General features: G+C 38.0%; 1 protein-coding gene and 1 long non-coding RNA gene across 8 annotated transcripts in view; one reads left to right on the forward strand and one right to left on the reverse strand.

Moving 5' to 3' along the window:
* Window positions 1-12,613, reverse strand: part of NEK5 (NIMA related kinase 5) — a 23,891-nt gene continuing 11,278 nt past the window's right edge. For all 7 annotated transcript variants that reach the window (XM_021376894.1, XM_021376913.1, XM_021376885.1 and 4 more), the window contains 15 exons: window positions 12,143-12,343; window positions 11,972-12,044; window positions 11,302-11,429; window positions 9,321-9,520; window positions 8,416-8,482; window positions 7,959-8,078; window positions 7,746-7,829; window positions 7,537-7,641; window positions 5,845-5,925; window positions 5,036-5,104; window positions 4,794-4,917; window positions 4,462-4,593; window positions 3,340-3,477; window positions 1,702-1,789; window positions 1-1,286 (listed from right to left, as the gene is read on the reverse strand). In XM_021376894.1, the coding sequence (XP_021232569.1) occupies window positions 1,043-1,286; window positions 1,702-1,789; window positions 3,340-3,477; window positions 4,462-4,593; window positions 4,794-4,917; window positions 5,036-5,104; window positions 5,845-5,925; window positions 7,537-7,641; window positions 7,746-7,829; window positions 7,959-8,078; window positions 8,416-8,482; window positions 9,321-9,520; window positions 11,302-11,429; window positions 11,972-12,044; window positions 12,143-12,343 (1,854 nt within the window). In that variant the 3' untranslated portion in view covers window positions 1-1,042. The remainder of the gene's footprint in view (window positions 1,287-1,701; window positions 1,790-3,339; window positions 3,478-4,461; window positions 4,594-4,793; window positions 4,918-5,035; window positions 5,105-5,844; window positions 5,926-7,536; window positions 7,642-7,745; window positions 7,830-7,958; window positions 8,079-8,415; window positions 8,483-9,320; window positions 9,521-11,301; window positions 11,430-11,971; window positions 12,045-12,142; window positions 12,344-12,613) is intronic.
* Window positions 3,484-8,076, forward strand: LOC110388107. Its single transcript, XR_002432784.1, has 3 exons — window positions 3,484-4,022; window positions 7,563-7,615; window positions 7,985-8,076. It is a non-coding gene; the product is annotated as an uncharacterized LOC110388107 (long non-coding RNA).

A 12,613-nucleotide genomic window follows, 5' to 3' on the forward strand; every position in this document is an offset into this window, starting at 1 on the left:
TGAAAAGGAAAATGCAGTTATTTTTTAATGAAGAAAAATGTAAGCAGCTGTTTCTCAAATAGGGTTGAATGGAGATTTCATTACCTACAGCAGTTCTAATACAGTGTTTGCTAGCTTGCTTTTTTAGTAAGTGTCATAATTGTCAATGCTTACATTAGCTGTTTCCTCATGTCCTTTTATACAGTATGACATGGTATTTCTCTAGCTCTACTCTACTGAAAGGTTTTCTGTTCCCAGGGAATAGGAGGGTCTAAATTAGAGACCATAATTAGATAGTACACAAATACAAACTTCACAACCTAAAATAATGCTTATTATAACACTGAGAACCAAGTGAACAAAAAGTTAAAATATTAGGCATCTGTTTTCATATCCAAAATGGAGAAACATGGTTGTTGTTTTTTTGTTTTTGTTTTTGTTTTTTTTTGAGCCATCACAGCAGTGTTTTAGGTTGATGACATTTTGTATGTGAAAAAAATATGGCTGGAAAAACCCATGTTCAACCATTGGAACCCTGTCTTATGTTTTATTAGGAACCGGAATGCACAATCCTTATAGTGCAAGTAAGCCCTTTTACTGCTGCTGCATAAATCTGCTGAGTTGGAGGTACTACGTGCGGACAGTGCTGTATAAATGAAACTCTATGAAATACAGAGGTGTACTGGTGGTACAAAGAGATTATGAAAAGCTGGAAAAGCTTCTGAAAATGGGACATGGATTGGTCTATGAAAATAAAATATGCTGACTGGCTGCAGAGTATGCAATTAGAAGGTTGCCCGAGCAAGCGTTCTCAGAGGTGTCCCAGGTAGTTTAGATTAATCAGAAAAGCGCATTACATTCTGGATCAGGGTTTATCAACATGTAATAATCTAAACAGTAGTCTGTTATTTTTTCCTTTAAAGATAACAAAAAAAAACATCTTAATTGTTTAACGCTGTTGAAAAGCAATTGATTTACCTAGAATTTATTGTCAGCTACCTGTTCTGTTTTTTTTTACTGATGTGGTTGGTGGTTCCAGGAAAATTTTGTTCTGAAACAGTAATCATTCTTGTGCTCCAGGGAGCTGCTGCTTGCTTTGTTCATTATTTGTATCTAAACTAAGTGACCCACAGTTACTTTCTAAATCATCATTCGATTTCCCAAGTAGTTTGCTAGGTAAGCTTGTACTTTCTTCATGAGTTTGATCTTTATTTATTGAAAGCACAGAAGACTCTATGCTTCTCTCTGCTGAAGATGTTACCACTTCCAGCTCATGTCTCAGTTCATCTCTAGGATCTTCAAAATTTCTGTAAATTAAGGAAGAAAATTTTATTAATTAAATGTATTTTTGTTACGAGTGTTTCTAGTTTCAATGCCTTTGAGATTTTTTTAAACGCTTCATAAAGAATATAGAAGCTACACAGAAAATGTAAGTTGTTTCTTCACCTCTTTCTTTCCTCTTTTCTAAAAAATCACCAGATTTTTTACTGTCTATATGGTAAAAGATAGAGCCGTGTCAATACTTAGGCCTAACATTTTTAACATCAGTGTTGGCATCTGAAGATAAATTACAGAGTTGAGAGTTGGATTAGCAGACTGTAAAACAAGTTTTCTTCATTTATGAATTTAAAAGAACTGAGAAGAAGAGCTTCAGGCAATGCATCCTGTCATTTCATGAAAACTTCAGCGGTATGAGTTTTTCTTCTGGTGTGCTTGACTTACGTGTCTTCATCCTCTGATCTTGGCTCAAGTCTGCCTTCACCAACAGCAACACAGGAACATGTTTCTGAATCGTCTTCCTTGCTTTCTTCTGGAGGCAACAAGGTTAATTTCTTTATATTAGCTAATTATAAAATTGTATCTAAAATAATAGCAAATAAATAAACACTTTTTTTATCAAATTACAGCACCGTAAGTACTGTGCTCAATTGACTTCAGTTATCCTCAATCACACGTTTTCGTCAGTGGTTTATAACTTCAGCTCGGTGGAAACTAGCATGTTTGTAGACCATAACCTGAGGACTATAAAGGGTAAGTAAGAATGTAGATCTGATGTTAGTAGGTTAAGTACCAAGTACAATGGCCTCTATTTTCAGTGGAAGACTTAGGAGAGCACTGTGTGGGAAAGACTGGAAATTACTGCTTGATTATCAGCTATGATTCCCTAAAATTGCTCACTTTCAAAGACTGGAAGGCAACTTCAATCTGAAAAGTGGGAGAACAATTATAAAAGTTGTTGTTTCAGCACATAATGCAAAAATTCTGTGTGTAGTCCAACAGAAATCTGTCGGTTTGAGTAACAATGTACACCACAATGACAGCTTGTGTAGCAGGACAGAACTGGGTATTGAGAGAGTGTGGTATTTTAATAAATATAACCAATCAAAGTAATAGCACTTAAGAACACCTGCATGACCTTATTCTTGCTTTAGTCCTATGGACTGCTGACATTCATGAAAAGTGATTTGAATTTCTTTTCCTTTTTTTTTTCCTTTTTTTTTTTTTCCTAATGTATAAGCTTTAGAGCCAGTTCCAGAAAGGGAATTTAGCCTCATCCATTCAGGATGGGGCAGTTTTAAAAAAGCTTGTTATTCCATTGGAGCATGTATGCGATGCATAATTAGCAAGAGAGGGCTGACTGCACTGTTGTGAATAAAAGATACTTCTCATGCATTAAAAATGTTGAAACTTGGTGCACACAATTTTTTTGGCTTCCTGTTACCCAATTCAGTAGACTGGCAATTGTGTGTAAAACTACACCATTTGGCTACATTTACTGCAACTTTCTGTAGAAAATTCTCTGCCTTTTAGCTACGTGCTGATGCAAAGTGAATGTCATTTTTAAAGCAGTCTGTTACTTTAGAAAAGCATGCTGCAGCGTAACTGAGTTGAAATCAGTTTCAGTGCCAGCAGTATCAGCATGGACCATGTCAAATCAGTCACCATCATAGTTTAAGCCATTACGTACTGCAATGTACAGCTGTTCTACGGAAATAACAGATATTTACCTAGGTTTTTTACAGGGTTCTTCAATCTCAACAGTTGCAGGGGCTAGATCCTGGTTTGTGATATCTCCCATCTTGTCAGTAGTACCTTAACCTCATTTATCCAAGTAAATGAAGAATTATATATGAAGTGATAGCTGCTAAGCAGGTTTTCCCTGATACTGAAAACAGCAACATCCTAAAAGAGGACTTGCACTGCTACAGGACAGAGATAGTGCTGCTGGCAGAGGCTACCAATGTTTTTTCTCATTTGTCAACTGCTTCTAAATGTTTGTTCCTGTCACAGATCCTCTGCCAGTGATACAATATCACAGTGAAGAAAACCTTGTATAATTTACAGTAACAGACATCCTACCTATTTCCTCCTCAAGCTGGACGAAGGAATCATCAGACAGCTCTGCTTTTGCTAAGACGCTCAGGAGTGTCACTGGAGCTGTTTGTTTCCACTGCTTCCTGTTTTCTGTGATGTCTTCAGGCAGAATAACATGGTCAGCTGAAGAACAGGAAGGTTCTCAGGTCACTAAATCATGACTGTGGCTTGTCACTGCCTTTTGCCAGAATTAAACTAATTTTGACATAGATTTCTTCCTTTTGTGTGACACTGGACTGTCTGGACTGTTTGTCACTAAAAAATTCTTAACACCAGTTTTTATGTCCAAGTAATAAGCATACTTGGCCTGGAATAGACAGGTAGAGCTTCACTGAGCAGTCTTTGTTCTCAAACTTGTTGGTTTGGAGCTGAAAAAGCTTCCAAGAAGTTCCTGTTTTTCTTGCTCCCCGTGCCTATCGTCTAAGGCGCAATGAACAAGAAGTGGCATCCTAACAATATTCTGCTTTGTCTTGACTATCCAAGCAAACTCTTCAGGTTGTTTCTGTGTATCTGGGGTGCTGGGAGACTGCAGGAATGCAGAAGAGTCCTTTGTTTACAGCAACCAGTCACTGGAACTACCTTTCTGCCTCGGAATATATGCACTGGTACTGCAAGAAAACAAGCAATTCACCTCTTCAGAAAAGGAGCAGCACCACAATCACACCTGTGTAAGGAGGCACTTGTGATGTGTAACAACACTAATTTGCGGTGTGGGAAACCAGAACACCACCACACTCTTGGATGAGTTTGGCCACAGACTGCCATAGTTCTTTTGTATTATCAGCTCCAGGCCCAAGAAAGCTGTGTTGATTGGCTGCAGACTGGCAGCAAATTAGCCAGGTCACAGAGTGATTCATAAAACTGTGCTCTTTCTATTTATGAGCAGCAAAACATGATTGCAATATTAGAGGGGAAAGCAATTTCTTCCTTGTATTGTTTAACACAAAAAATAACCTCAACTATTACAAAGTCCTTCCAATTGAAAGTTTGTTAGATCATGTGAATGTTCTGGCATGGAATAGTTGGCAAAGGTATTTAAGTAAGCAGTCTGGCTGAATTTTAGTAGCTCCCTACTTCTACTCACTGGAAAACATAAAATTTTCTTACAAAGTTCATTTTCAGCCATAGTAGGACATACAGGTGAACTATGAGCATTGGTTAAAAAATTCAGTAGTGTCTGAGGTGTTCCAGCTTGCCAATGCTTTCTGTTTTCTTCAGAATCACCTGTATCACTGGACTCTATAGGGAAGAAAAAGAGGAAGAAGTTACTTCATTATTAAATAGATTTCAGAGGGGTTATAATATTGGTTATGGAATAAGATAATAAAGTAACAGAGAAACATCAGGTAAACTTGTTATAGCCTGCAGTTACTGAATTTACCTAGCTCTTAACTAGTTTTCAGGATTCCTACTCAGTATTGAATTTCCCTATGAAATACCTGTTTGGTATCCAGATAATTCTCCCAAAGCCCTGTCCACAGGACCTTCATAAACTTTCAACAATTTGTCTTCAAGATTCTCACTATCCACAAACGTTAACATCTCGTTGAGTTTATCTCGTACCTGGAAAAAACAGAGGTAGAGAAAGATGGTAATGAAAACATTTAAACCTTACATAATGGAGCTACTGTCACCATTTCAGATTACTAATGTAAGTGCTTTGAATATAACTGAACCCTACCTCTGCTTCTTGAATGCTGTTTTCCTCAGGAACACATACATCTAAGTTAATTTCAAATTTTACTCCTCCCTAAAGAAAATACACAAAATTCATTAAAATATATTATTAAATATAAACATATGATTAAAGGTACACAGTTTATACAGAACCACAAGCTTGAAAATCATCGTTCTACTAAAACTAATTTCTATTTAGCAGCATTTTTCTTCTGCTTGACAAGATCAAATAAGACAAAAATAGATTGCTCTGAAGAACAGTTTATGGATATTTCCAAATGACTGCATTCAGTACAGAAGGCTAGAATATCACTGGTGTCTTTAATAATTTAATTTAATCATTTAATTCAAATACTTGTAATACACTGGCTTGGTTCTCGTGGTTCTCAACCATTATTAAAATCTGCTTCAGTGCAACACTTCACAAACCACCTTTAGTCCACTTCAGAACTGTTTTATGGTCAGAAACTTTCCTGATATTTAATGTGCATTCCCATTCATTTCCTACCCCCTTTTACAATTTAAAAAGCGCTATAGAGAATAATGTTCAACAAAGATATGTTAAGGCAAGCAGTTTGATATAAAGATGAACAAATGGGACTGATTTCTATCAGATTAGATTTAAATGGGGTCTCCCTCAAAAAACCTGAAAAGCTCTGCTACATGTTTCTTCTTGTCACAGAAACTTAGCAAACAGTACTCTTAATTGATTCTCAAATACCTTGATTTCCAGAGCTACTGTGGCATAACAGAATCATTTGAATTGCACAGATTTAAGAATAAAATGGCAAAACAAATAGCAAGTATGGGTACCTTTCTGCTGTATTTCTTCTCTAAATTGTTTTGGTCTTGCCTGTCCTGGAGTCTGACCTGTTTAAAGTTTTTTTCCATGTCCTGGAAGGAGAGAAAAACAGCAACTTTCAAATAACTATTTGGAAGCAGAATATGTATACATCTTATGTAAAAAGACTTGTTTTAGTAATAAATCTTGTCATTGATTTCCTTGTATATATATATCTGTAACAATATTCCATTCATTGTGTAATTTCATTCTGTCAGACTTCAGAAATGATGAAAATCAATATTATAACCGAAACCTGTACAAAGTCTAGCCAGTTTTCATATTACCTTGTTTTCTGATAACACCTAACTGCTATTTAATTACTCCTCTACATATCCTGTGTTAGAGCATGTCTCATAAAAGCAAAGCAAATGATTGTATAGAGGTCCATCAGTGATCTGCTATTAGGGTATGTCCGCACGTCCTCAACCTCAGGTGAAGCCACAACAATTCACAGACATTTAGAAATATCTGTGGAGTTTCTCCAGTAGATCACAGAATCACAGAACTGTAGGGGTTGGAAGGGACTCTAGAGATCATCAAGTCCAACCCCCCTGCAAAGGCAGGCTGCACAGGTAGGCATCCAGGCAGGTCTTGAATATCCCCAGAGAAGGAGAATCCAGAGATAGAGTGCCCATGAATTAAGGTGATATCAAACAGGCATAAAACCTACTTTTCTGTCCAGTTGTGGTTTGGGCTGCCTACAGCCTAGCTTATCCCAACAAGTGATTTCTTTTAAGGAAAAAGCTAGATTCAGGATCCATTACTCACTGAAGAATACCCTACTTGTATTGGCAGGTTTGGCCCAAGTTCCAGCCGCAGTAGGGTAGCAATGTCTGTCACATTTTAAGTGGAAATCTGCCCCCTGCTACTCAGCAGTGCAGGAAGTCCTACACCACATGAAGTAAATTCTGGCTGAAGAATCCTAGCATCTATATCAGGGCTGTTTTCCTTTCAAAATTAGCTGTCAGTTTGTGCTTTGATATATAATTTGACAAGTTGATGCTTTCATATGTTTTACTAGGCAAATTACTGCTGCAGAACTACATGTGGTCTGGAAACCTCATCTGGTTTTCACCACAGCAGTATTTCAACGTAAAAGTGGAACAGTTCTGAAACTCCATTCCAGTGGCTGTTTTGGTAGTATTTGATGAGAAAGAAGTGATGAATTCCTGTAGCTGGAAATCTTTGGCTCTGCTTCTTCCTTCCACTTGTCCCAGATTTCTGTTCGCATAAGAAATCCACATAAAACTCGATTGTAACTTACTTCCCAAGTGAGCATCTTCCTTACAGGAAAAGTATTCATGTTCTACTCTGAGGTCTTATTTCATACATCTTCTATAGAGAATTCTAATAAAGATTTGCCCTGTGAGTGGCTTCCTCTTTCTTTCACTCAGAAAGGAAGGAAAAGAAACACACCACAAAAAGAAATGAGGTAAAAATACCTCCCAGTAATTAAATGGGGAAAAAAATGACCAAACCAAATTTGAACTCATCCAAACAGGCTTTCCAGGATGTTCATGAAGGGAACCAAGGGATATTTTCATATGCGGTACAAATATCACTTAAGATTTAGGCTTTAGCATTTTCCATAACTGTCCCAGAAAGTGAATCAAAGACCATGAATAAAAAGATCTGTATAGACTACGGGATGGTACTCATACCTCAAGTGATTCTTCTCTTATTTCAGGTGTATCCTTGGTTTCAGACTGATCTTCAGCTTTTCCTTGCCTCACCAGAAAGGTTTTATCTTTTTCTTTTTGATTCTCCTAAGGAACATGTTTATAACATTTTCATATGAATTACAAATTAAGTGTATTACCTTAAAAAAGGAAAAGGAAATATGACTGCATGTATATTTGAGCTTTGCTACCTGGAGTACTCTTGCTCTTAATCTGAATTCTTTCATATTACTGTGATATTCTTCACGAATTTTCTGTAACTGTTTCAGGTACTCCTATTAAACAACAGTAAGTTAGAATGCATATTTATTAGAAAGGCATAGAGAAACAGCAATACAAAGAATACTATTGTTGAGAAGTGTAAGAAAACAGCTTTAAGCAACTAAGAAAAATATCTTTTTTACCTGTTCTTTCATTTCATTCTTTCTAGACATGTCCTGCTGATGCATTTTGAGATGCTCCCCATCTATTTTTTGCATCGGCATTTGGTCATGATACGGGTCAGCAGAGGATGGTCGCAGTCCCTGTGGATGCACAAATAAATCCCAGAGCAAATGAATTTTCACTTAGAATCCTTTCTTCAGTGCTCACTCGATTCACTCTCCCTCTTCCACTGAGGAGTGCAGTAAGGCAAGTGTGTATTTTTGGAAGTAAGAGTCATAGTAGTATTTTACATTGTTACAGTTTTATATTAAAAAATAAAACCCCAAGATGACCACTGTAAAGCATATCTACAAACTTGCTAGAGCAGAACTTTCAACCTGTCACTGTCACAGTCTACTGGAAAGACACGAGCACATCTTTTGGATTTTCATTCAGTTTCTTTTACAGATCTTATGCTGTGATTCAGTATTTACTCACCAGCTGTTTTTCCACTTTAATCTTGTACTGCTGGGCTTCAAAGCGCCTTTGAAGGTATTCTGCAGGCCTGAGAAAAGAAAGTGATGTTCACATGCTGCATTTTATTTCACAGATTCTATCTTCTGCGCAAATAATACTCTACCAGCTCTGTTTGTACAACATGAATGTGTATGTATGGTAAAATACGTATACTTACAGAACAACAATATAATAGCAAAAAGAAAACATGCTCTTTGGGTGGTGTCTTTCCTATTATTTCAGTTACATTACCAAAGTTCCTCTCCATCGTTTATTTGATAAATGGTATGTGAAAATGTTAGTGAAAATAAAGTCATTTTTCCTGATCCTCAAAATAAGTGGTCGATCATGGAACGGACAGGCGTTCTCAAAAGAAAGCGTTTCTACCTCTGCTTTATAAAAGAAAGGCTTTGAAATACACAGACTTCTGAAGAACTGGTCTTTATATCTAAAACCAAAATATAGACTCTCCAGAAAAACAACATTTGCATGCCCTGCCTCCCACTCTGTCCCCTCAAGTACAGAATGGCTTTTGCTCTTTAGATCTTTCTGTTTCTGATGTGAAGACAATGTTTATCTTTGATATAGTCGGAAAGTCTACAGAAAGGTTGTGTTTTATTCTTCACTCAATGAAATACTGAGATGTGGGTGACATTTTGATAATGAAATTTCAAACATCAGGACAATACGTTCAGAAGGAACTCGTGGATTGAGAGGAGCAGGAGTTACAATGTTGTACAATAAACTTAAGCAAAAATTATCAAAGACCAAGCAGAGAAGGAATTAAATTACATAAGCCATAATTATAGTGCTACCTAAAGAGGAAGGCTTATAACTCAAAATAATGAGTGACAGTTCACTACTAGAAAATAGTGAGAAAGGTTTACCAGTCAGGTGGGGGGGGTGGAGGAGCAATTTGTCCTTTTAGTTTATAGTATTCCTCTGCTCTTTGGCTGATGCGAGAAAGGTCATAACATGCATTAATTTTCCTTTGCAAATTGTCGAGTTTATCATAGTAATGACCATAATGGCCATGTACTCTAATATTTTCTGGCCTTTCTGCCATCTTAAATCTGGAGCTCTGTGGCTGAAAATATAATAAAGGATGTTAATTTAACTGTTTTTGTTTGCATCAATACCAGTTTGAACTATTTCCTACCCTCCCCATTCTGAGTTGCATTGTAATACAAGCTGTTTACAGTATAGTTAGTGTAAGTTCTCAAAATCTTTTCACAAACTTCCTAACTTGTTACATACAGGGTGCATGTAATCTTACAGTGGTCTTTCCCTTTTCCCTGTTCCATCAGCTCCTGGGATTAGACAGCAGCCCATGTTGCTGTGCGAGTCAGGGCTTTGTGCCCTGTATCTTAGTTGCCCTCGAGCCACACCACTGTTCTGAAGTCCAGAGCACTGAGATAATTCCAGGAGAGTCTTATGTTGACATGTGACAGCAACGGGAACCTGGGACGTAGTTTGGGGCAGTATGCACGCAGACTAATGCTTTCTGGGGAGCGCTGTGCTGCTCATGTCAGCATCTCTTTGATTACGCGCATGTGGGACTTAGCTTCCCATTTCTCAAAGTCCTTACTGTGATGCAGCATTCCTGTATCTCTAATTTGCGACAAGACTGCCCCTTCCATCTCATAAGAACAATGAAGAGAAAGGTCACATGCTGCTGCATGATATTAAAGGAATGTAATAAGACATCACTGAACTTTCCCACAGTGGGAGACTAAAAACCATCACATGGTGTATGAGAAAAATACTGAAAATCAAAAAGCATCTTAGGATCCCTTGCTTAGCTAGTAAATATGTTAACCATTCCTCCCTGTTTTGCTCCTCTACCCATAGCATAGTGCAGATTAATGCACAATACAGATTCATATCCATATAAGAAGAAAAATTTTCCACTGCCAATAATATTCCTAAGAAAGAGGTAACTTCAGAAAGTGTACACATTGTCCCTCATTGTATGAAATTTTAGAGCATGGTGTCCAGAAGTATGGCAGTCTAACAAAACAGGAAAACCAAATCAGACCATCTAAATAAGTAGACTAAGAACTGTGAGCAGTGAAGCAGATGCCTGGTGACACAGGACATGGAAAAGCCTGCGGTACTGAATGCCTTCTTTGTCTCAGTCTTTAGTAGCAAGAGTGGTCTTAAGGAATCCCAGGGCCTTTGGACCAGGGAGAGTCTGGAGCAAGGAAGACACACCCTTGGTATGATCAGACTAGAGAACACATAAGCAACTGAACATACATGAGAACACACATGAAAGGTGTCTGAGGACTGAAAGAAAGCAGATGTCATTCCTATGCTGAAAAAAAGCCGGAAGAAGGGAACTACAGGCCAAGCAGCCCCACCTCGATGCCTGGCAAGGTGATGCATCAGCTTATCCTGGAAATTGTTTACAGACACATAAAAGACAAGATGATGAGGAAGAGTAGTCAGTAAGAATTTACAAAGGGAAGGTCATACTTGACTGACCTTATAACCTTCTTCAATGAAATGACTGGCTTGGTAGACAAAGGGAGAGCAGTGGCTATTGCCTACCTTGACTTCAGAACAGCTTTTGGTGCTGTCTCCCAAAACACCTTCAAAGAGATGCTGATCAAGTATGGGCTGGAGGAGCAGTGAGGTAGACTGAAAACTGGCTGGACTCAGAGCTGATGGTGTTACATAGCTGGATGCCACAAGCTAGCAAGGTACCCCAGGGGTCAATACTGGGCCTGACAGAGCTTAACGGCTTCTGGATGATGGATGCAGACATTTGGTTGAATTTAACAGGACCTTTAAAGGACCTTTTCTAACATTAGGAGTTTATCTTCTAAGATAATTAAATGTCATGAGAATGTGGATGCACAGTACCTGAAGCTGTTGCCCTCCTGAAGAAGGTTTCCATTCATTTCTTTGAAATAATTCCTGTGTTGTGATAGGTACCACCATTCCAGATTCTGGAAGAACTTGGTCCTGGACTCTCCTTCGAAGCTTACAAACTTTTTAAAAAGAAAAGATTAAAAGGTGACTTTCTTTGCTCTCTATATGATGCAGTGGAAAACCATAGTAGGGTGTATAAACCTAACACTGATAGGCTGAGTTAATAAACACTCCTTTACATCCTTCCATCATATTTCATCATACCTCACAGTTCCCAAGCATTCTGCCTTTCATTCTTAGAATGATATATTTTTGAAACATTGCAATTTGTCACACTTACGTAAAGTGGATTTTACTAAGCAGTTTTGCAAAGTACACTAAATAAAAGGGAGACCTCTGTAAACCAGAACTATACAGCAGCTTTTCTAGCTGAGTGCTGCAAATGATCTGATCTCTTTTCCTGAACAGGAAGGACAGTGATACACTGTCTAGGGTGAACGTTTCTGCTATTTCACTTCTCTCCTTGTTTTATTTTCAGATTTGGCTGAAACTCTTGTATCCAAATATGCAGTAAAGACTACAGGTGAAAATTATCACCATCAACCATATCCTAACTAACAAATGCAAACGCAGAACCAATGTTAAATAACATTATCATTACCCGGCATCGGTTTGGCTTCAGGCTGTGATCCTGAAGGCTTTCTTCTATGTATCACAGCGTGACTGAGTTCTTCCTGTGTTAACAATAAGCAACATAAGTATCTGACAGAACTGTTTTATACTACTTTGATACACATTTTCCTCTTGGCAAGCAGCAGTACAAGGTACTCACCTCAGGGGGCAAATGTCTGAGAACAAGCTTCTGCAAGAAGGGCTCCCTTAAAATAGAATTGATAGATGGTCGATCTCTCGGAGATATTTTAAACAACCGAGCAATTAACATCCTCAGATTATATGAATAGTTGGGAGACACTGGGTGAAAATACCCTCTGCAGATCTTCAGCACCAGCTGGTGCAAACTGTTGCCTTCAAACTTAATCAATGAAAACAATAAAAAGGTGAAAGTCCTGCTGGTAGGAAGTGATAGATTAGACATAGAATCAGAGAATCACTACGGTTGGAAAAGACCTGTAAGATCATCTAGTCCAACCATCCAACTACCACGAGTGTTGCCCACTAAGCCATGTTCCTTAGTATCACATCCACACATTACTTGAACATCTCCAGGGATGGAGAAATAAACATGATTAATTTTGCCAAAAGCTGCTCAGCAGAGACCGGCATGCATACTGGCTTCACAGCA

This window comes from Numida meleagris, chromosome 1 (genome assembly GCF_002078875.1).
Source record: "Numida meleagris isolate 19003 breed g44 Domestic line chromosome 1, NumMel1.0, whole genome shotgun sequence".
NCBI classification, from domain to species: domain Eukaryota; kingdom Metazoa; phylum Chordata; class Aves; order Galliformes; family Numididae; genus Numida; species Numida meleagris.